The following is a 24,358-nucleotide window of genomic DNA, read 5'->3' as shown; positions in this document are numbered from 1 at the left end:
ATTTATATTAGTTCACACAAACACTACATCCACCTGTTCCTGGCCCGGCCCCTGTCAAATTTTAGAACCCATTGTGGCCCGCGAGTCAAAAAGTTTGCCCACCCCTGCGATAACCCCTAACCCCTAACCCGGAGTGTGGTTTTGGGATTCCCTGCAATGGACTTGAGACTCCTGAGGTTGACAAGTCAAAAAGCAACTTGGTATATAAAAATGTGTTCTGTATACCTTTAAACGTTACTCAATGAGATGAGTCGAATGGTATATGGCTTGAGTCTGGACGTACGATGTAGGGTTCTGGAAATATTATGACGATAAAAAAATTGTCAGCACAGTGGCACACTTTTCTTTGCATTATTTTATTTTATGACTGTACACAATTATTGTAAATCAGATTTATGTTGTCACCTACGATAACTTAAATATTCACAGTTTTAGAATTATACAAGAAACATTTAAAACCCATAACATCATGCCTTCAAAATAATAATTGGTAAATTTTTTTATCAGCAGATATTTTTAATATTGTCCCTTCATAAGTACATTTTAAATCCATCTCCAATTGAATTCCAAAACTTACACATGATAACATTTCTATTTATAGAACTTTTAAACATCAATAACTGAAACATTTGTGATTGTAGGAATAAACAATGGTTTTGATACATTATTTAAGCTTTCCGCGTGGACAGTATTTACAATTGTATAGGCATGGAAGCAGAAAGCGTGGCATGATTGTTGAGTTTGCAGGTGGTTGCAGCTGTATCGGTCTCGCCGGGGGCTACAGAGATGCACGAGGGGGGACAAGTTTGACAGGAGGCCCCGTCTCATTGATTACACCAGGGCATGCAGCAGCTTAGACATATTTGCAGACTACAGAGCAATGCCTAAGTGAGAGGTGTGTTCTGAAACAACTGTTAACGTGTGTGCATACTTTACACGGCACATGTAATATAACATATTAGTTTTAGATCACTTCACCTGAGTACAAAATATAGAAAGTTGCAGTTATCCACCATCAGTTAAAGAGTTCACTGTGACCAGTCATTACGATTGCTCATCTTTCCACTAGATCACTATATTTCTTTACGGCTTAATTTGATATCTTCGTATTTGCCAACCGCTTGATCAGAGCAACATCAATTAGTAGGTCATTCTACTGAAGTCCTGTTGGTGTTGTGTACAATGTTCACGTTGCTTTAAGCCACTGTAGATTCAGTATCCCGCACTTTCGATGAGCACGGTTGGCTATGTACCATGCAAAAGAAGTTCAACATAAATACATCAAGTGGCGCGATGACCTCAATTTCAGTCACACTTATAACATCGTCTCTTGCGCCATTTTGTCTGTCATAGCCGGCCCCACATGGACGCCTGGCACAGAGGTAGCGCCAGGTATCCGCAGGTCCTTCAGATGCTCACTGAGGTTTATCTTCTGAAACTCGTACAGGAGTTTCATCATCGAGCCAGGCGCATTGCAGGATTCCACATCCGCACTCAACCCATCTATTCCACTGTCCTTATTGTCGACCGAGGGCCATCCGACTTTGCGGCCTGTGTTATCGACAAGGGCGGCATTCTCATCAAACTCTCGGAGGCCATTTCGTAAATGTGCAGGCTCAATCGCCCGGCCGTCGTGCGATGAGTCCAAGGTCAGCGGCGTCGAACAGCGACCATTTTCTGAACCTGAAGAGTGATAGCCCTCACTCCTGGGTCTGGCATCGAGGGAGCCCTGAACATTTGATGCCAGGATGTGCTGCTGTTCCCAAGCAGAGTAGTTATTCTGATGCCCTCTGAATGCCGGCCACTGATCAACACATGGTCTGGAGAAGCGATCTGACTGAGCCAGTGCTGGTGATGCGCTTGTGTTGTCTGGTAAGGAAGGCTTCACCAGGTGAGACTGCATGATATCTCGTGACAAAGCCAGATCAATTATACTTTCATAACCTAATTCAGGGAGGTTTGCATGCAAGCAGTGTTGCATCGCACCATCTCTCTCCACCTCATCTCTTATGTGAACCATGGATTCAGATGGGATATCATCCAGCTTCTCAAACCAAGTGGGATTGGATTTCTGGAACATTTTAAATTTGTTAATAGCTTCATAGAGATGTTTCCCTGTGGTACTGGTGTGATAGTCGTCCTCGGAGATGCCATTGGCTCTGCAGACCACCCCTGGCCCGCATTGCTCCTTCCCGCAGATCCTGAAGTACACATCTCGCATGTTGGTCATAAGCTTATATTGCAGCGCCATGCGTAATATCTCAGGCACGTCGTCTTCACTGCTGAACTCCTCAAAGTAAGTTACAATGTATTTGTTTCTGGCAGCAATGGGGTTTTTGAAGTCGTTGGCAATGAGGCCAAGTGCTGGAGTGAACATGTCACCAATGAGGCAATCGTTTTCTCTGCTGGAGGCCTCTCCTCCTTCCTTACACATGGCTCTCCGCCACTTGACCATCACTCCTCGAGAACACACGACCATGATCATGTTTCCAGGGTCTTCCATCTCAGTCTTTCGTGCCTGCAGCCAGTTCATGTTACCCATCTGAGCGATGTTCTTCGTCTCTAACTGGTCAAGGATCACCTCAAAGCCACAGGAACCTTGTAGGTACGAGGCGAGAGAGCAGATGACATTCTTATACAAATTGTGGTCCATCGAGTAGAGCAGCAGAACTTTATGGCGGGGAGCTGAAAAACAAAGCAGTAACATGTTTGTGACTTTCGATTTAAAGCTTTCGTGACTGCAGGGATTCATCTTCTTGGTTCTTTCGGTAAAGTCACGTAGAATGGAAATAATAAAATAAAACATAATAAAATACAATTCTCACGATGTTTCGGCCACAACGCAAGCAGCCGTCCTCAGGGGGACTCTGTCTCCTCGACAGACCTGTTCTCCCCCTGAGGATGGCTGCTTGCGTTGTGGCCGAAACGTCGTGAGAATTATTTTATTATGTTATATTTTATTATTTTATTATTTCCATTCTACGTGAGTTTACCGAAAGAACCAAGAAGGTGTTTGTGACTGCCGTACATGAAACATCGCGAGCGTCAGCTGTACGTGAAACAGTGCGAGTGTTAGAGCTGGATGCCCAACGTCTACCGGCACTTTTCACAACGATTCCTATTGCTACACCCCAATGTCTCCGGAGGGGGAAATGGCAGTAAACACGGGCTACCGGATGAATCTGTTTCATCGCAGAACCATTTAGACCACTCGCTACACTGATTTTCATTCTCGACCAACACGGCCCGATTTTGTTTGTTTGCTTTGATAACACAGGTGACAAAACACAGCTATTTCATGGAGTACACACTATGTACGTGAAATACTGCACGCTCATGTACACTTTCTTCGTTCATCTATAGTGACAAACGAGAAAGTGATAATAAAGTATACATTTTGATATAAGCACCATTTATCACACACCAGTTTTTGGTAAATATTCAAATTGTCTCTCTGTAAATTTTAAGGAATTAAATTACATAATGTATGTCTTTCAATACCAAGTACGGAGGGATTATAATGATTTTGATTTGCATTTGAATCTTTGCACTGAGGATGACACAAAGCTAAGCTGTTTGTGTAAAAGTATTCCATTATTTAACATGATTAGCAACATAGACCTGGTGCAAATGCTACCTTACGTCTTTTTAATGATGAATATTATCAAACATTAGTATTTAATTATAATAATTAAAACATAACCTTTATCTATGATATATTTGGCTATAACAGAAATGAAAATACCAATCAAGTTTTTTTACAGCAAAACAAAAACAGGAATTCAAGCTTCATTTTGATTTGCCACACTGTGTCCAACAACTCACATTTATCTTCATCTGGGCCTGGAAAAAGACAACAGTTGTTGTTGATTAGGTATGCTCTATAGTTGTCAAGCTGATAATCGGCATGTTAAGTGGCATGACATTGTTTACATATTTAAATATTGCACATATAACCCACATGTGACACAGATGATCATCGACCTTGTCCATCCGGCAAAGGCATCACAAAACGTTGGTTTCCTAACTGAATTGGATTTTTCAACTCTTCCCATGTAAATTACTACTTTTTAATTTTCACTTTTTAAATTTTACATTTAGCCAGCGAGTCAGTGGTGTGTAATTGGAAGCTTGTGAGTTTAAATATTGGTTGGGGGTAGACTCAGTCCATCATTCTTCGAGGGCCAAGCAAATGAGTGCCACTTTGTGCAGAATGTCAACAGTGGTGTTTCTACAGAGACTTGCCTCTGCCAAATGAATATGAAATGTTCACCACTGGCTCAGGGGTACCAACAGGAGATGAGCAATGTCTCAATGCTCATTTCAATAAGTACTCACTTTGTCTTTCTTAACTGAACTACTAACGTTTAGTAAACAAACAAACAAAACAAGTGACTTGCCAGTGGTGAATGTGCACAAACGAAAACACACACGTATCAATTATACCGTTTAATAACACGTGTCAACGACACCGTTTAATAAGACGTGTCAATGACACCGTTTTGAGACACGTGTAAATTACACCGTTAATAACACGTCTCAATAACACCGTTTAATAACGTGTCAAGGACACTGTTTAATAACACGGCCGTCTGGAACGCCATACAAGTTAGAGACTCAGGAAGGCTTTCCTGGATAAACAAAAACATTGTAACTCCGATTATCTCGCGTTGCTACGTACGGTGAGAAAGAAGTAAAACGTACGTACCAAGTGGGATTCCAGGAATAATAAATTCTGGAAGGATAGATGCTACGTTTTCTGCAAACAAGCATAGACAATGCATGTGGGTATCACTTGAAAAAAATAATTACAATTATAGAAACTAAACTAAACATGTAGACATGCAAATCAGAGGTTAGTATGGTTAAACAATTAGCAAGTCAAAACCATTACCTCACTGTGCAAATGCATACTGTATACGGTAAGGTGTGTCAACTAGCATCCTGGACACCCTTGGGTTAGGGTTTTTCCATCTCAAGGGATATCCCAGGTGAAATATTTTGGATAATTAAATAAAACATCATTCATATTCAAAATTATGCAACCCTCAAGTATAGGTATAAGTAGGCAGGTGTACAACTACAGAAGTGGTGGTAGAACATTTCATCCAACAACAGATACAGAATGTACTATTAATTTTCAAATTTGGTGCACATGTACAACACCAATGGGTCCTCAATGAGAGCAACACAGAAACCCATGATGCAATTAGCCAGCAGGTTTTTATGATTTTTACGAGAAATTAGTTTACACGTACTTTTTTTTAAGGGTTTGGGCTGTTACTCAATATCCCATGGGTAACTGTGCACATGCCAGGACTTAATGAAAAAAATTCTTAAGATAATTTTTATAAGTGCCCTATCATGTAAATTTTGTATAGTGCAGTTTCCAACTCTTATGCGCTCCATCTCTCTGGACTCCATGCGATACGCCAGCCACGTCACCCTATTCTATATTTGTCTTTTTAAGGGCACTATGTTATTGACAAATGTGTTATGTTTTTGTAATTTGCAGTGTCTCCTCACTTCTCCAGACAATGACGGCGATGAGAAGAAGACACAGCAGAAGGACCGCCACACCAGTCAGGACAATACCTTTCACTTCGAATGGAACTGACGTGGGAAATATAATTAATAATGGCAAAAGCGATTAATGAAACAAAAAGTTATTAATGAGACATTACAGCAATATATTCCGCTGCTGCTGACACGGTTATCTGGCTTGACCACCCGAATGTGATATTGAAGTTGTTGCTTTGCATCTACATCAGCCACATGAAAGAAAGAATGACAGTGGTCACTGTAGTTACAACGTGTATTTATATACCAAGTGATGCCTTAAAAAAAACTTTGTATAAATTCACCTTCAAATCTCAGCTTATGTGTGAATTCTAAATATAAAACAAATAGAAAATGTTCCATGATGTTTCGCTGGGCATCGAGATCGATGAGCAATGCCCAATCAACTGTAGTTTGCTTTTTTGTTGAGGTATATTGCATGATAAATTTGCCTTCCTCATATATTTCGTCACACGTAGAAAGTAAAATAATATTTTTACACATTCCATCAGCCACACGGACTCCTGGGATTGCATCATGACAGCAGCATACTTATACATATTATTTGTTGCGTCTAACGCGGACCAATATCTAGAGGCAGTTAACCAGCATTGTTTGAAGCAAGCCTGACTGGTAATGAGAGACAATGAATGCCAAAACCAGTCATGACCTTGCTTGTATTAAACCAATGCTGCTGAAATATTTCCCACCCTCCCCCAGAAGGCCGTATTGCTGATGAGATGTGGAGACAGATGTGGGAAGGAAGTGTATGGTCTACCGATTTATCTTGAGACAAACTGCTTCTCTACGGTCGCTTCATGTGAACACGCATCTGAATAGTATATTTACCTGTACATGGGGATGTAGTTGACAATTCTTGAAAAAAAGAGAAAAAATAACAATTATGAACTGTAACAGGTTGCAAAAATTCTACGTGTTAAATTTAAAATGCAAACATATTTGCAATTTTTATTTGGGCATCAACATTTCTATACTTGAGTGGGGAAGTCAACAGTGGTAGGCCTATGGATAATATTAATTTACATTTGTAAGACACATTTAATCCATAGTTTCCAATGCATCATGTATGGAAAGCAGGAAATAAACAGAAGGGTAAATGGCCAGAAGTGGGGGGTACAGGCCCGTTTAAAGAGGTGAGTTTTCAAGACAGACTTAAATATAGATGACGATTTTGATTGTCTTATTAGCAAAGACAAAGCATTACAAAACTTGGGAGCTGCATTGGCAAAAGTCCGATCACCCCAGGAAATTATCATAACGTGCGCATTGAGGCATCTGCATGATAGGAATGTGGAGTTCCTCCATTGGCTCTGGGCTGTAAAATGAGATGAGTACCTTCTGGACCTCTGGAGCAACACTTTGTTACATTCACCAGTTTCCTCGTACAGTCATTCTTGCAGGCCTCAAAGAACGGAATGATCTGTGTGAGAGAAGGGGCATGCACACTGCTGAGTCAGCTGTCCATCTACCAGCCAGGTGGCGGCTTTGTGGCAGAAAGAGCGGATCGCAATCACAAGGTTGCAGGTTGAATCCTCGTTGGGGGGGGTGATTCAGCCAATCATCCATTCAGGGTGATTAAAATGAAAAAAAAAACATTGCGGGAGTCCAGAGTGGTTATCCTGTAGATAAACTCACCGCCACCATAGGAATATGGAATTTCCTTCACTGGCTCAACTGTAAACAGGAGATAGGCACTGTCTCAATGCTCATTTGAGCCGGAAATCGCTATGACTGTGTCATTGACCGAGGGGGCAGTGGTGATCACAGAGAGCCGTGGGGGAATCGCCGTTGAGCGCCGTCCAGCTTCTCTCGTGCACGCACCTCGATGGAGAGATTGCACTCTTGAAGGCCCTTGTGAATGTCAAAAATCACCGACTTCCGCTCCACCTTGGCCTGCAAATATAAATAATAACACGAATGCAAACCACAAAAAAACATTATATGCACGACATGCATATGCACTTAACACAAACAGCACAAATACTTTGTTAAACAAATCCACAATAGTGAATCAGCTGTCCCATCTACTAGCCAGTTGGCTCAGCAGCGGAGAGTGGCTTCGCTATAGAAAGTTTGTGGGTTGAATTATTGTTGGGGGGGGTTGATTTAGCCCATCATTCATTCAAGTTAAATGAAATTGCAACCACATTGTGGAAGCCAGGAGTGGAAGTCCTAGCAATAAGACTCACCGCCACCATAGGAATATGGAATTTCCTTCACTGGCTCAGCTGTAAACAGGAGATGGGTACCGCCTCAATGCTCATTTGAGCCCGAAATCGCTTTGACTCTGTGTCATGACCAAGGGGGCAGTGGTTGATCACAGGGAGCCATTGGGGAATCGCCGGTGAGCACCATCCGGCTTCTCTCGTGCACGCACCTCCATAAAGATGAGGCAATCATGGAGGCCCTTGTCAATGTCGGAAAGCGTCGACCTCTGATCCTTGGTCTGCAATTGTAAATAATAACACAAATGCAAACCGCAGCAAGGATAATGCATATGCAGGGAAAAAAAACAACACACAGACTTGTGCTAAACAAGGATCATTCTCAACAAACAAAATGTATTTGATATAAATCTTTGTCAGTTTATATTATTGTGCAATTATCAGCCTGAATCCATTTTTATGGTCTTTTAACTTTTTTTTACTGTGAAGCTTATTTAAAAATAATTTGAGCAAACTTAATTTCAGGAAATGTATTATGATAGTGATTTATGTTTGTGCACTGTTTTTTATTTCTTCCTAAACATGGTGCCATTTTTGTTTTTGTGTTCCCATTTCTATGTGCTTCATTGTTGTACGTCTTGTGAACACAAGACTAGCCTGGGCTCTTGGAGTCTCGAAATACCATTAACATGAAATCTTGCATTTATGTCTTGCTGTTAGACTATGGGCCTACCTTATATAACACAGAGTCAAGATTGTTTTGGACATTATTCTTTATGGTTACCAATAAACACATGAGTTTGAAACGGTCATGATAAATATTTATCCACGGCAGCCTCGCTGAGTCTGGACTCGGTTTCAGGAAGGGTCTACATTGGGACGTGTTACCAATGGGACACATGGCCAATTCCTGAGTATTTTGTACACATCAGGGAACTGGAGTTCTCGGAATAAATTCACGCATGAGTACATGACTTAAAGTTCTTACAAAGACAGTGATAATGAAGCAGCTGTACACAACTTGGTAGCAGCAAAACATAAAAAAACCTCCCATCACAAGAACGGTTGCTGGGCACTTGACATATCTTGGTTACTCATGCAAATAATTTTTTTTGTAAATACAGTTACTAAACAAGGGCCCAATAGATGACAGTCAACAAATCTCTGATATTGAAGAAAGTTATAAGAACTTGGGGAAAGAGATGATGGGAGGAAATTCCAATTGAACTTGTGGGCTTTCGCGACCAATATTATTCATAATAAAGGTTTTGTTGGGTTAAAGCACGTATATATATAGAAATTGTAACTGTTGTGGGTTTACTCTCCAACACAGCGGAGTGCTGAAGTAGCAACTATTTGGCACGTTTTGTTAACGTGACAAACCTTACTTATTGGCTGTGTTGGGTGATGGTGGATTTATGACACATTTATATATTTACATGATCGAACCCAAAAAAAAACCCTTTATGGATGATATTGGTCGCGAAAGCCTACGTGTTAAAATTATTTTGACCAGCAGTGTGATGACTGAGTGAGTGAATGGTTAGATGGGTGAATTAGTGAGTGTGTTGTTGTGACCTGCATTTTCCTGGGTTAACACAGTGTGGTGGATCAGAGGAAACAGTAAAATGTCTGGTAGACAGTGTCCTCAACATGGGTGGAGGAATCAATGAGGAAGGTTCGCAGAAAAGCAACCACGGTAAAAGCAAAAGAAGAGTGATAAGGAGGCAACCGACCACCAGTAAGTGAGCGAGTGACTGGAGTCAATCAGTGAGTGGTTGATCCTCAAGCTACCTCAGCACTTTCGGTTGATTTCAATTAATTCCAGCAAGGTAGAAACTGGGTGCTCCACCCCAGACATGAGAACAGCATACTGAGGGGAGTAGTCTCCAGTGAGATGAGAGGGGACAGGGGAGGTGGACGACCTCTCACCTCATTGATACGCTGCTCGAGTCGTTGACGATTGCCACATTGCGACCCCTGATCCGGCTGAACGATGACGTGGTACTTCTCGCTGTAGATGCTGGACGTGTTGAAGTTCACCACCAATTTGTTTTCACATAAGGACATTTGGACCCTTGGCTGCCATAGACTTCCTGCAAGTGGTCCGAGTAAGTTAATCACATACCGTCCACCACAGCACATCACCACTGTAAAAACTAATTTCTTTAAAACTGCTTTTTGTGTTTAGTTTGTTGCCCTTCCCCCGCACCTCCAATTAGCACGGCTGGCTACGTAGAGTGCGAAAGAAGTTCTACTAACATACATACGCTGCGCAATATACCTGAATAAAGTTCAGCACCATACCACCAGATGGGTGGGAGGGTGCTATTGCTTTGGCTGCTTGTTGTAGAGGTTCGCAGTGAAAAAAATACATGCCATCTGCTACACAGTGGACATTAAATATCCCTAACGTAATTCTAAGAAGAGCAGGTCATTCTGTGTCAGTGTCCCATCCAAATTAGTAAGTAGACACAGTAAATAACTTTCGATTTAAAGCTTTCGTGACTGCAGGGATTCATCTTCTTGTTTCTTTCGGTAAAGTCACGTAGAAGGGAAGTAATAAAATAATAAAAATAAAACATAATAAAACAATTCTCACGACGTTTCGGCTACAACGCAAGCAGCCGTAGTGTCTCATTCTTCACCTGAAGACGGCTGCTTGCGTTGTAGCCGAAACGTCGTGAGAATTGTTTTATTATGTTTTATTTTTATTATTTTATTACTTCCCTTCTACGTGACTTTACCGAAAGAAACAAGAAGAAGTAAATAACTTATTTCGGAAACGCACAGCAAGTTCCCCCAACAGAGAAAACCCCCATGAAACCAAGTCTTGAAACTCAGTGAGGGATTCCTGGGTAAACTAAAATTTAAAATGTTTGAATGAAAACAAGGGAAATGTTCCATTATTTTATGCAACCAAAACCAACACCATCCAATTGGCACTGCATGGACTTGATCAATTTGCAATGGGGAACCATTGCATATTTTGCAATGTACATGGGTGACAGGAATAGCTGACCTGTTTTTACACAATTACTGGTGAGCATCATATTCCGGTTTCTGCAATCTGCAAGAGAGGACGAAGACCAACATTAAGCAAAACGTGAAATACGGTGATGATCACAACTATACAACATGCGATTCGTTTACACACACATGCTGCACTAAGTTGGGTGTGGTGGTGCACATCCAGGTATCCCTTGATTGACGAAAGGGATGCTTTATTACAAAAAAAACGTAAAACAAAATTTCGTAAATCGGAATGGCTTTTCCCATTAATTTAATACGAAAAATTAGGGATGTGTTTCAGACAGTGAATTGTCTCTTCCCCATCACAGGAATGTGGAAATTACACCAATGGCTGAGTACTGTACATCGGAGATGAGCACCACCTCAATGCTGATCATAGCATAAAATTGCTTTGACGTTGACCTCCAAAGCATCACAAGGGAGCGCCAAAAAACCGGACCAACCGACTCACCCGGCATGTAAACCTCAGCTGAGATGTGGAGGTCATCTTGCCCTGACATGGCCATGGGAAGGCTGTAGATGTACACCGTGTAGTGCATACTGGGTTCAGCCTCAAATCTGTCAAAGTAAAACTCCCACTGCAAAACAAGAGATAGAAGACAAATGGGTGCAAAGGTGGAGTAATTCGGAAATGCACAGCAATCGCCCCCGACAGCGAAAACCCCCGTGAAACCAAGTCTTGAAACTCAGTGAGGGATTCCTGGTAAACTAAATTTTTTAATGTTTGAATGAAAACAAGTGAAATGTTACCTTCAACTGATTTTAATAATAATCATCATCATGGTTGGCAGGGTGATACAGTGGTAACCCATGTGTTTCACAGCAAGAAGGATTTTGGTTCGATTCCCCACTTGGATGCCTTCTGTGTGTAGTTTGAATGTTCTCTTCATATTGAGTGTTGGTGGGTGAGTGTGATTGAGTGGAGCAGTAGTGTAGCGGTTAGCGCTCTGCATTAAGACATCAGCGACCCAGGTTTGATTGCCGCTCATGGCCAACACCAGTGACTATTATCTGAACAGGTTTTGGGTCTCCCCTAGGTCGACTCAGCCTCAAATGAGTACCTGGTGCAGTGTGTAAACATCGCCAATAGAGACAAAAGCGGCCGGACGTGGTGCTGGCCACCCACCCCCTCGTGTACCGTGCTGGCCTTCATAGGTACTGGCTAACAGTATTTGCCCAAAACGTCTCTTAAGTCGATAACGGGGATCTTTGTCTTGTGAGCGTGTGTGAATGTGCAGAGTTTGTATGTTCTCCCCCTGGTCTACATGGGTTTCCTCCAGGTTCAATGGTTTCATCCCATAGTGAAAAACAATGTAACTGATATTGGCTGAACACCCCAACACTAAGGAATTACCTGAAAATTACTCAATTGGAATTAAAGAGCAGCAGCATCACCCCCTACTGCAAAAACCTGCCAGGACCCTCCTGAAAAACCATCTTGAAACTTAGTGAGCCTTTCCTAAGATAAACACAGTGCTATTGTGCTATATATTAAAACAGACAAGTGTTGCTAGATGGCCATGTGCTGCCCTGGGCGAGGTCCACTGGCTGGAGGCCATGCGCTACACAGCATGCAGAGAGGAGGGGGGGTTTGCATGGCCAGCATGCGGGTGGGGGGCGTGGGGGAGGACACCCGAGGGGAAGGGCGGTGGGTGGGTGAGAGAGGGGGCAAGGGGAGGCATCGTAGGGGGTTTGGGGGGGCACATGGGGAGGGGTGCGAAAGGAGGGGGTGCAGGTGGGAGCCATAAAGTGTGTGATGGTTCAACAAAAATGGGAAGCATAGTTAAGATCATGAATAAGAAGCAAGTCACTGGAGTGATGCACTTTTAAATCGAGATTAAAAACTCATTTCTTAAGAACTGCTTTTTGTGTTTAGTTTATAGGCCTTGCCCCACACCTCGAATGAGCACAGTTGGCTACGTATGGTGCGAGAAAAGTTCAACATACATACAAGAAGAAACGTTTACATTTAAATGTAATACTGAAATACTGTATGGTGAATAAAACATAAAATAAAGTAACATGCAAATAAAATATCAGTTTTATTTTCAATTACCTTGAGTTGAACAGTTCACTATCATTGACATCATTCGGGATTGTTGGGACTCAATACATCTCACGGAAGATAGCTCCGCCAAACAAAATAGTTCCGCTATTCAGTTCGTAAGTACAACCAAACATTTGCAAGTTGGATGGTTCGATTGTAAGTACAATTCTACGTAAGTCAGATGTTAGTACCTCGGGGACTGCCTGTATTTATTTTTGTTTTCCGTACAAAGCTAGGGCTGACGCGCTGGCTGGAGTGACACGTACCGGGCGTCCACTGGGGTTGTGCGGGCTACTGAAGCGGCTGAAGGCGTAGCGCACGCACAAGCTGTGGCTGCCCTGGTGGCGCAGCACGCACACCTCGGCACCCTCCAGGTGCAGGATGCTCGCTGCAGACAGACGGACAACGACAAAGATCCCCTTTGTAGCCTCAACAAAGTATCAGGCAAAATGCCATTCGCGAACACCTATTAAACCCAGCACGGCAGACGATGAGGTGGTATGGCTAGCACCCCTCCCAGCCAACTTTCTATCCCTGGTGGCAATGTTTAAACATTAATCCAGGTAATAATTTTAAGGCTGAGTCGACCTAGGGCAGTCCCAGGATCAGTTAAAATATTATGAGAAGTGCACAGACAGACGTAAACTTACACATTTGCGGACACACACATATGTAACCACAGCGCTTGTGCCATGCTATGTGCACTTTGAGGCCAGCTGGCAGGTCACGGGACAGACCCCAGTATTAAGGGTGAATTGACTGACACACAAACCTATACACATGCAGGTAAACGTACACGCATACGTATGTGCACATGAAGACAGAAAGATGAAGATCCCTCGTATAGCCATACAGTCAGAGACTTTCTGAGAAAAAACCCAGAATGGTGAACGAGGAGGCAGTGTGGCTAGCTGCCGCTAGCACCATGCCCGGCTGCTTTTATATCCCCAGTGCTGATGGTCCACATACATGCATAACACATGGAAGTTACTTACCGTCTGTGGCGACCTGCCAGGTAATGTTGAGCACAGCCTGGTGAATGGGGCATGTGGATTCAGTCACCAGGGCCAGCGTCACATTCATGCGCTGGGGTGGCATCGGCGTCCAGTTCATAGACTCGAACCAGCTGATGGGCGGCACGTTCACTACAAAGACAAAGATCCCCCGTGTGGCCTTAACAGACTGTTGGGGCAAGTGCTGTAAGCGAGCACTTATGAAGGTATGGCACACGACGGTACTCATTTGAGATGGAGTCGACTTAGGGGGAGACCCAGGACCAGTTCAGATAATCGTCACTGGTGGTGGCCATGAGCGGGAATCGAACTCGGGTCGCCGGGTTCGAAGCGCAGTGCACTAACCACTACACGACTACTCCCCAAACAATTGAAAATCTCTACGTTCACTAGACACACGCACGCAAAGATCCCTCATGTAGCCTTAACAGACTGTTGGGGCAAGAGGGATAAGTGAGCATCTATTAAAGCCGGCATAGCACATAAAGGCGAGGGTGTCCAGAACCACGTCCGGCCGCAATTTGTTTCTCCAGTGGTGATGTCTACACAGCGCACCGAGTACTAATTTGAGGATGAGTCGACTTAAGAGGGGCCCAGAGCTACTTCTTGTTGCTGATATTATTTGACACACACTCATGCACAGCTCCGTACCTTCGGTACTCCTCACTCCTTTAATGTGTGCATGCATATTTGTGAAGAGCGGTAGTGTAGAGGTTAGCCGCACTGCGTTACGAGTTCCATTCCCGCTCACGGCCAACACCTACTGCCATTATGCCTCGTCTAGACTATGCTCACAAACAAAAAGCAACCTCCACAACCACTTTGGATTTGCTAAATCCAATCTCTCATTCTGCTGTATGCTTTAACTTGTAAATTAACTATCCCACCCATCACTGTGCTTTATATTTCAAGAGGGGTTATCACCCTCTTTCAAATCGGAAAGTAATTCACAAGGTCAAGTTCATCTTGAATTGCATATATACATCACTATGTCCCTTGCCTATCTACAGAGTTTATTCAGAACCAAACCCCTTGAAATGCGGGTCCTACTTTGATGCAAAACTAGAGAATACACAACACCTCCAATTAGCATGGTTGGCTATGTACAGTGCAGACGTTCAACATACATACATCATAACATAATTATGAGCGTAACTGTGGAGAAAATAAGCAACAAAAGATGCACAGGTCATTGAAACCTGAATTAAAACCCAGCATCAGTAAAGTGTTACTCAATGCTCTAAAATGGTGAGGCCATCGTGCCACTTTCTATTTATAAATACAACGTGGTAATCAGTGCACACAGCTTGCAAGGCAACTCACCTTCCTCCGCAGTGCACTCTACACCCTGCAAAGAGAGAATGAGGAAGAGATCAGGAAGGTGGAATGAAGTACGCCCTTCCATGCTTGAATACAATTACACCACCGCAAACCCGAAGAAAATATTCATGTGCCAGGAACGCAGCCAACCAGACAATACACCTCTTTCACCTCTATATTATGTGCCTCTATATAAAAAAAATAGTACATTTACACATCCCATCAGCCACGCAGACTTTTTGGAGTGGATAATTTCAGCAGCATTGGTTCAACACAAGCAAAGTCTCAATTGGTTTCGACATTCAATGTCTCAGCAGCAGTCGGACTTGCCTGGACCAATGCTGGTGAACTTCCAGATGTTTATAGGGTAGGGTGTCTGTTAGATAATGGTCCTAGTCCATGCAGCTATCTACATTTGTGAAGCTAATGATTAAAGTGAGATGATAGAATTGAGCAGTAATGAGATTCAATCAAATAAGCAACGTGGAACAGTTATTGTTGCATGGTATTTACCAAGTTGTCAAGCACAGGCCCAAAACTCCAAGTGGCCAGCAACAAACGACACTGTTAATGTTATAATAAAAATAAAACATAATAAAATAAAATAAATATTATATTATATTATTATGTTTTATTTTTATTATTTTATTACTTCCCTTCTACGTGACTTTACCGAAAGAACCAAGAAGATGAATCCCTGCAGTCACGAAAGCTTTAAATCGAAACTGTTAATGTTGTGACGGGTAAACGTTGACACGTTTCTCGAATTGAGTAAGGTTTTAAGAGATTGTGAAAAAAGACGATGGTAGGAATTCCAAAGTGGAGCAGTGTGAAAGTAGAAGCAGATAGAGAAGTGTTGTGACCTGCAGTGTGGTGAATGAGTGGATGAATGAGTGAGTGGGTAAGTGGGTGAGCACGTAGGTGGGTCAGTAAATGGGGTGAGTGTGCGTGACCAGCAGTGTGATGGTGGTTTCCATGGCTGTATCAGAGGAATTTACATCTGGTACAGATACAATGGGAGGCTGATCGATGCCCGGGTACTGTCAAGGTATGGCTCCCTATTGATCAACCATGTTATGTATGTTGATGATCTGCTGATTGCTGCTCACTCAGAGGAGGAGTCCTGCTGCTGAAACTGGAGTGTGCCACTAAGAGGTGGGGTCTTACCATCAGCTCAACCAAAACTAAGCACTTGCCTGGGTATTTTGTGCCACCAAACACCTCACCCCCTCAGCTGCCCATAGGTGATGGAGCAGTTGTGGACAGAGTGGAGAGTTTTCCATACCTGGGCAGTGTGCTTATGACCAGCTCCAGTTTGACAGCAGAGGTCTCAATCCTAATCAGTCGGGCAGCATAATCTTTTCATCAGCTGCGTAATGCTGTGGAAGCTACCTGGTCTGTCGCTCCGCACGAAGCTTCGGGTCTTATCGGCCACACTCATGCCCCCCCTTCTTAATGCTTGTGAAACGTGGACCCCTCTAATAGAACATCGGCGCTGGTTAGAAACATTTAGGCTGGCATGTCTGCGATCCATCCTGGGTTTAATGACGTTGGATTGTGTGCGCTCACAAATTCTTGAAAGATCTGGATACATTCCCATCAGTGAGCTCCTCTGGCAGTCAAGGCTGCGTTGGCAGTTTCATGTAGCCCGCATTCCCAGACACCGCATGCCCAAGCAGCTTCTGTTTGGCTGCATAGAGGATAAACGTTCATGACATGGACTGGAGAAGAGATGGACTACTGCGGTACAGGAAGATGTGGAGCTGAGTGGACTTGCCGACAACCGGTACCAGCGATGTCAAGATCGGCCTCTATGGAGGAGGCTCGTGAAGGACGCTAACAAGGCAGTTGGAAGCAGTCGCCCTCCAGCAACAACAGAGGGCAGAGGAACGATGCTCACAGCAACGAGCGGAACGCCGGGCGGCTAATATGCAGCAAGTTGGCACAGTAGGGGGTACAGCTGGTGCATTTACCATTCATTTCATTCAGCCAACCCATGGCACCTGCTGGGTCTGTCCCTAGAACTCCTGTTAGCAAGCCTTCGACATTTCACGTGGCCTCAAAGTGCACCTGGCCTGGCACAGGCGCCGTGGTGACGTCACCGTCCCTTAGTGGTGAACGGCGGGTGTTGGTATTGGATGGTGGCTCAAGACAGTGTGGTGGATAGGACAAAACAGTGTCTGGTAGAGCGAGACCTCAACATGGGAGGAGAAATCAACGCGTCAAGTTCACAGGAACAGTAACCATGGCAGTAGCGATAGAAGACTAAGGATATGACTAACTGCCGGTGAGCGACTGGAGTGAATTAGTGATTGCTGAATCAAAAATTTACCTGATTTACTCCTACTATTACCTAGAACAATTATATCATGTTAAGTCATGTAAACTGCAAAGCCAACTCCAGGCAGAGTGCATGATTTAACATCATTATAATAAGAAAAAACTTCTTCCACTTTTTCAACGTCCTTGCCTCCAAGTATATGAAAAATGATTGCTTCCTCATTTGAGTAGCTGAAGACTCTTTGGAAATTCCGGTCAGAGAGAGTGGATGGCGGTGGTGAGGGTGGGCAGATAGGCCTCACAGCCACCCAGGTGTCACAGAAAAAGCCACTCTCACAGCTCACCATATTAAACAACAATTGCTACATTGGAAACCATTGTTAAAATCGAATACCGATTCCAAAAAGTCAGGAACCTGTAATTGATCCCAGTGGAATTTGTCTGGAATGCACTGATTGGTACATGCGAACATGTCAACAGACAATTGACACAGCAATGATTGACCTCTCTGCTGCTGATGGCACTGTTTGGAATCATGGCCTGCTGCTGAAGTTGGTGAAATTCATCAGATGCCGTCCTACTGCATACCTAATCGACGCAATGCTCAGCAACCGTACTTTTCCAGGTACAACTCGGTTGTACAGCTGCAAGAGAATGATCAACAATGGCCTCTGTCAAGGCTCGGTACTTGCACCATTACTATTTACGCTGTACATGCAAGTGCCTTGTAATGTACATCATCTCGCAAATTTATATATGCAGATTACATAGCCCTTACTGTACAGAGCACAATCCTCAAGAACATTGTCAATCCTCTAACAGCTGATCTCGTTTTATTGGAGGCATATTTCTATCGCGAGGGAATGCAACTAAATCCTTCCAAAACCAACACAAGTGCTTTCCACTTGAACATTGAAGCAGCAGATGCCATGCTTAATGTGTCATTCTGTGGTAACACAGTGTGCTATGACCCCACTCCAAGATACCTCAGGGTTATCATGGACAAGAGCCTGACCTTAATGTCCCACATAAAACAGATTTGTATCGCCCTAATACAGAAACTTGCAGTAATTACATGGAGCACCCTAAACTGATGTGCTGCCAATTGCTGCTCTATCACTGATCTACTCAGTGCCAGAGTACTGTAATTTTGCTCCAGCTTGGTACGGGAGTTCATACACAAAAACTTCTAGATGCAATGCACATCATAACCAGAACTCTGAAACTGACACAAATCTACTTGCTCCCTGTTTTGGCAAACATTCTGCCACCAAATATCTGCAAAGACATGCAATATACAAAACAAGTTTACACGTTTTCTTGCCAACGACCACAACCTATCCATCAATGTTCCTCACTATCGACTCAAGTTCCCATTCCTCTTCTGGGTTTGTCTTGTCACCAACCTAGAATATCACTCAAATTAAGATTGAACAATGGCGATCAGAGTGAAACACTACAGACAGTCCAGAATAAACACCTCATTTGAGATCCAAATATCGCACCTCCTGGCTTAAACATTCCTCGAAGACACTGGTCGAACCATCAACTGCATCATAACGTCAATAGGGTGAAGAACACATTCCTTTTATGAATGGAACATTAGATACTCTTTGGTTCTTTCGGTAAAGTCACGTAGGTATAGAATAAAATAAATTAAATCACGACGTTTCGATCGCAACACAAGCAATCATCATCAGGTGAGCAAACCACAGCAAGAATGTTTTTTGCTGAAGTGATTGGAACATTAGACACAAGCTATAGCAGTGCGACTGTGGCCATGTAACCAAAACGTGGTCCTTCAAGGGAGGAATAACAAAACTACACAAACGCTCTCCTGAAGCTCTCTAGTGGCAAGCAGACCTCAACATTTCCATCTAGCGCCTGAACATATTGCCATCAAACGCAAGAACAGGATAGCTCTATATGTCACTGACCCATTCTATCCCTTTAAAGTGCCCTGTTCTGCATTTTCTCCGGTTTCTCCGATTTCCTCCCATAGCTAAAACACCAATGTAACTGGTATCGGGCCAAAATATACCAATTCTGAAAATCTACCTGTAAATTACCCAAACTGGGATTACACATAGTAACATCACCCACCAGTACTAGGAGCATCCTGGAAAATAACTTTGAGATTCAGTAAGTCTTTCTGGGTAAGCAAGTGGAATAAACTATAATACAAACCACGTGATGAGTGTCAGTTCGAGCCTTAAGAGATGTCGCGAGTGACGCTATCCTATTGATTTGCATGGCCTCACCCGCACATGACAACACAGCGAGCCTCCTCCTCCTCGCCTCACTTCCTCGCACGCCTAAGGCTCTCTGGGGACTTTGACAGGGCCTCCTTGCCTTTAAGAACTCTCACGCCACGCCATGCTAATGAGCTCCAAGAGTGATGTGAATACGTTCAACACTGCATATGTACCCTTGAGCCTTCTTCTCACTTGGCTGCCATTCCTAAGCCAGTTTTGTCCAACAGCGACAATCCCTTGTAGCAATGCAGTCTGCGAAAGCCCACTGACTGCCCATAATATCCAATGCACAGTGATGTTCGCTGATCTGTCTTCCTCTCAGTATCATTCCAAGCACGCATCTATCCATGCTGTTTTATATACAGTACTTCTGGACATTTGTTTCATTAAAAAAAATCCGAATGCACATTTCTGTCCAACACATCACAGCAATACGCACTGATTGAAATCTATCCCCGAAAAGCTAGTAAACCTCTGAATTACAGAAAACAAAATAACTAACTGCTGGATTGACCATCGCTCCATTTGAACTTGTCCTTCCTGTCTATTGTGTGTATCAGCAATTAGTGTTGCTCTATGTAAACCAGGTTACCACGATTTCGATGGCATTCTCTATACGTACATATATTCTACCATATGACAATTTATGTCCAACATTGGTTGCAGTTTGACAAGATTTGAATTGCCTGGGTTAAATTTCCAGAGTCCAAATGTTGTGCAACACAACACCGTTTCACCAAGCATGTGTTAATCATTAACCAGTAACACTGAACCACCCTCGAAGAAAACGCTAAACGAGAGGCCATATGCCTCAGCCCAGAACTTGTACAATGCACGTGACATTCAAAACTACACACCGTATCAGTTACAGTGGATTCAGTTACAAATTTGACAACAAACTTAAGTAGGATGTCATCATCATCACTATCCATGGGCAGATAGCTCATAGGTGTTTACTGCACGTTGCGTTATTTTTTTCCACTTTCTTTTGCCAAAATGCTCAATTAGTGCCACATCTTTCTGGCACCAATCTCTTATATCGTCGTCAAACCATTATCTGTGAGGTCTTCCTCTCTTTGCTGTTCCTTCCATTTTTCCTAACAATACTTTAAATTTTCCTGCTGTTGTCCATCCTACATATGTCCAAATCGTGACAAGTTCCTTCTCATCACTGCCTGCATCAGGTATTTTTCTATGTGCAACCATTTTCTTAACAGTCATGAATTAAAACAATTTAGAATAGTTATAAATATTGGAGGAATCCAATGAGCTAAAAAGCTCTATTTCAAATATTTCCAGAAGGGGCAGGTCAAAACGTTACAACAACAAACAATACAACACGATAGGCGTGCCACGTATAGAAAAGGCAAACAAATCACTTGAACATATATACAAATAAAACTAAACAATTAGCTTCTTTTTCAGAAGCGACCTTGCCACATGATAGCTCAACAAAATTGCTTATTACGTGGAAATTTATAGTAGCAAAATATCGAGACGCGTGCTGCAATGGCAAAGGCTTTGTTACCTATTCGAATTCTTGTTCTTGAGAAAGTTAAAAGGCAATTCGATGGACGTCTTAGGTTTATTGGATTTGACAATGGGGTTAATGAATTAGCTAAGTATAGTGCAGATTTTGCCAAGAAGGATTTTATGAAGAGGGCCCAATGTAGATTTCTTCTTGCATCAAGTAAAATTAGATTAGATTTTAAGTCGAGGTGACGATGATGGGTCCTGTATGGTACATTCAGTGCAAATCGAAGAGAAGCATTGTAAAGTGGGTTCAGTCTGTATAGTGATTCATTAGGAGCTGATCTGTAAACGGCATAACCGTCGTCAAGCAGTGATAGAATGATAGCTTCAACAATTCGCCGGCGCAAATGGGAAGACAATGTTTGTTTGTATAGAAAAATGTTATTTCGACTTTATTTTCTTCAAGATGTGATCAATATGGGGTTGGTTAAGCAATAAGCAGGTTGGCTTTCGCTGCCAATATTATCCATAAGAGGTGTTTTGGGTTAGATTGCGTGTATATACATGTATCATTAAACCTGCCACCACCCGACAAAGCCAATTAGTCAGGTTTGTCGCGTAAACACAACATGCCAATTAGTTACTCGTTCAGCATACCGGGTTCTGGCTGTCGCTTGATGACAGCCTCGTTGTAGCTCTCGGCAAAACGTCGAACTCGATTTGGAAATTATGTGGGTTTACTCTCCAACACATTGGTGACAATCTGCCTCCTTCCCACAACTATCGCTCCACATAAAAATGTAAGTGCTTGTTTACACATTCCTTTGGCCACAGTCTAATTGCAGCAACATTGCTTCAACACAAGCGAATCCTGGATCGGTTTTGACATTCAGTGTCTCAGCATTCAGACGTGCTTGAACCAATGCTGTTTAACTGCCGGATGTTTATATGCGAGGACTCTGTGAGATATTGGTCTGAGGTCAACGAAAAAGCCTCTGCATGATACACAACACAAAACAAAATACAGCGCCACCTTCACGACTACACAGCACAATGCGGAATGCAACGAATGAACTTATACATCTGGCATGTAACGACACACAACACATACATAATGCTATTACTTACCAGGCGAAACCTCTCCAAGTCCCAATACTCTGCTCAGGAGGGCTCTGCACTGATTTGTTGGGCCAATTCTGTAGAAAACCAACCACCATACACTCCAATGGTCCCAACAAGAGGGTTAACCTACTCACTTGCTCTACTGCCAAGTCCTGGCCAGCCACAGCTGGTTTAAAGGGTTTAGTTAGACTCGCGCACAATCGCAAACACTATCCTACACTCACCATCTCAATCTATCACCGATCACCATCTTACACTCACCATCCTACTCACTATCATCAACCATTTCGCAATCCTATCTGAGCACCCACCGACTCACACGATCTCACGCTCTCACATTCACGCACCGCTCACCCACCACCTCACAATCACCATCTTCACCCAAAACCTCACACCACCTCACACACTCACCATCATCCTGACATTTCACAAACACTCACCACCATTCACACACATACACGGATTCACCACGACACCCTCGTCACCTTACCACGACAAAGACAAATATTCCCCGGACTGTCATAGCCTTCGCTACTGTTAGCCAGCACCTAATGAAGGCTGTAACGTCGCACTCTGTGTGTGTGTGGGGTGGCCAGTAAAACTCCCGGCCGCCTTTGTCTCCCTAGTAGCGATGTTTACAACAACATTCTCAACTAAGTGGCAGTGACGTCACCATGGCGCTTGTGCCAGGCTATGTGCACACTCGCCAATACCCTCTCACCATCTCTCACACACGCTTCCTACCCCAGTACTCACATTCACCATCAGACCGTCATCTCACACAGGCCCTCACCATGACGCACTCACATTCACGGACCCCACACACCACGGCAAAGATCCCCCCGTATAGCCAACACATCTCGCACACACAACTCACACATCTCGCACACACAACTCACACATCTCGCACACACAACACACACATCTCGCACACACAACTCACACATCTCGCACACACAACTCACACATCTCGCACACACAACACACACATCTCGCACACACAACTCACACATCTCGCACACACAACTCACACATCTCGCACACACAACTCACACATCTCGCACACACAACACACACATCTCGCACACACAACTCACACATCTCGCACACACAACTCACACATCTCGCACACACAACTCACACATCTCGCACACACAACTCACACATCTCGCACACACAACACACACATCTCGCACACACAACTCACACATCTCGCACACACAACTCACACATCTCGCACACACAACTCACACATCTCGCACACACAACTCACACATCTCGCACACACAACACACACATCTCGCACACACAACTCACACATCTCACACATCTCGCACACACAACTCACACATCACACACACACAACTCACACATCTCGCACACACAACTCACACATCTCGCACACACAACTCACACACACAACTCACACATCTCGCACATCACACACACACAACACACAGCAACTCACACGCTCGCCATTGCCCAACATCCACCACCACTCACCAGTTGCGAGCAATTGAAGTCGTGTAGAGGCAGGATGCCGAACCCCAGCGTCTGCATCGCCTCTTGCGCCCACAGCAGCAAGACACACGCCGCCACGGGGAACGCGATTCCCAGGAGCGGCATCTCCAGATTTGTCTCTCGCCCCGTCGTCTCGTCGAGTTCTCGATCCTCTGCCGAGTTGGGAACCAACTCCCGCCGCAGTCGGGAGATCCGACGACAGCCAAACGTCGCCACCGCAGCACACGGGGGGGGGGGGCAGGAGGTTGGGTGGGACCGGTCCGACCTGTCCGCGTTGTGACGCCGTGACACCGCGTGCGTGTGGGGCGTGAGTGTGTGCGTGTGTGTCAGTGTGTGTGTGTGTGGGCGTGTCGGTGTGTGAGTGTGCGTGAGTGTCAGGTGTGTGTGTGGGCGTGAGTGTGTCAGTGCGTGTGGGGCGTGAGTGTGTGTGAGTGTGTCAGTGTGTGTGTGTGTGGGCGTGTCGGTGTGTGAGTGTGCGTGAGTGTCAGGTGTGTGTGTGGGCGTGAGTGTGTCAGTGCGTGTGGGGCGTGAGTGTGTGTGAGTGTGTGT

The 24,358-nt window shown here is 43.9% G+C and overlaps 1 protein-coding gene across 2 annotated transcripts; it reads right to left on the bottom strand.

Annotated features, from left to right (window-relative positions):
- Window positions 1-340: 340 nt before the first annotated feature.
- LOC133349295 (interleukin-17 receptor A-like) lies at window positions 341-24,251 on the bottom strand. 2 transcript variants are annotated; one of them, XM_061562674.1, is made up of 16 exons: window positions 23,792-23,839; window positions 22,295-22,362; window positions 15,162-15,186; window positions 13,821-13,970; window positions 13,092-13,213; window positions 11,230-11,356; window positions 10,768-10,815; window positions 9,678-9,841; window positions 7,958-8,026; window positions 7,402-7,473; window positions 6,916-7,000; window positions 6,409-6,435; window positions 5,527-5,613; window positions 4,709-4,759; window positions 3,826-3,843; window positions 341-2,685 (listed from the first exon to the last, which is right to left on the bottom strand). In XM_061562674.1, exons 4-16 carry the CDS (start codon window positions 13,936-13,938, stop codon window positions 1,316-1,318), a joined length of 2,358 nt encoding a protein of 785 aa, XP_061418658.1. In that variant the 5' UTR covers window positions 13,939-13,970; window positions 15,162-15,186; window positions 22,295-22,362; window positions 23,792-23,839; the 3' UTR covers window positions 341-1,315. The 2 variants fall into 2 exon arrangements, with proteins under 2 accessions (XP_061418658.1, XP_061418657.1); XM_061562673.1 differs by lacking the exon at window positions 22,295-22,362 and having other exon boundaries at window positions 23,792-24,251.
- Between the last annotated feature and the right edge of the window lie 107 nt (window positions 24,252-24,358).

The sequence above is a fragment of the Lethenteron reissneri genome, chromosome 29, assembly GCF_015708825.2.
Source record: "Lethenteron reissneri isolate LAM-NWPU_2019-01 chromosome 29, ASM1570882v1, whole genome shotgun sequence".
NCBI lineage: Eukaryota > Metazoa > Chordata > Hyperoartia > Petromyzontiformes > Petromyzontidae > Lethenteron > Lethenteron reissneri.
Note: the sequence above shows the minus strand (reverse complement) of the source record. Positions and strands in the feature narration are given on the sequence as shown.

Bases quoted from the DNA above. Each gene is read 5' to 3' on its own strand.
- LOC133349295 (XM_061562673.1), bottom strand. From the start codon at position 23,914: ATGCCGCTCCTGGGAATCGCGTTCCCCGTGGCGGCGTGTGTCTTGCTG. The intron at 8,027-9,677 runs GTGAGAGGTCGT...TTACAATTGCAG, and splicing joins TCGAGCAGCGTATCAATGAG to ACCAAGGATCAGAGGTCGAC. The intron at 5,614-6,408 runs GTAAATATACTA...TTCCCACGTCAG, and splicing joins AACTACATCCCCATGTACAG to TTCCATTCGAAGTGAAAGGT.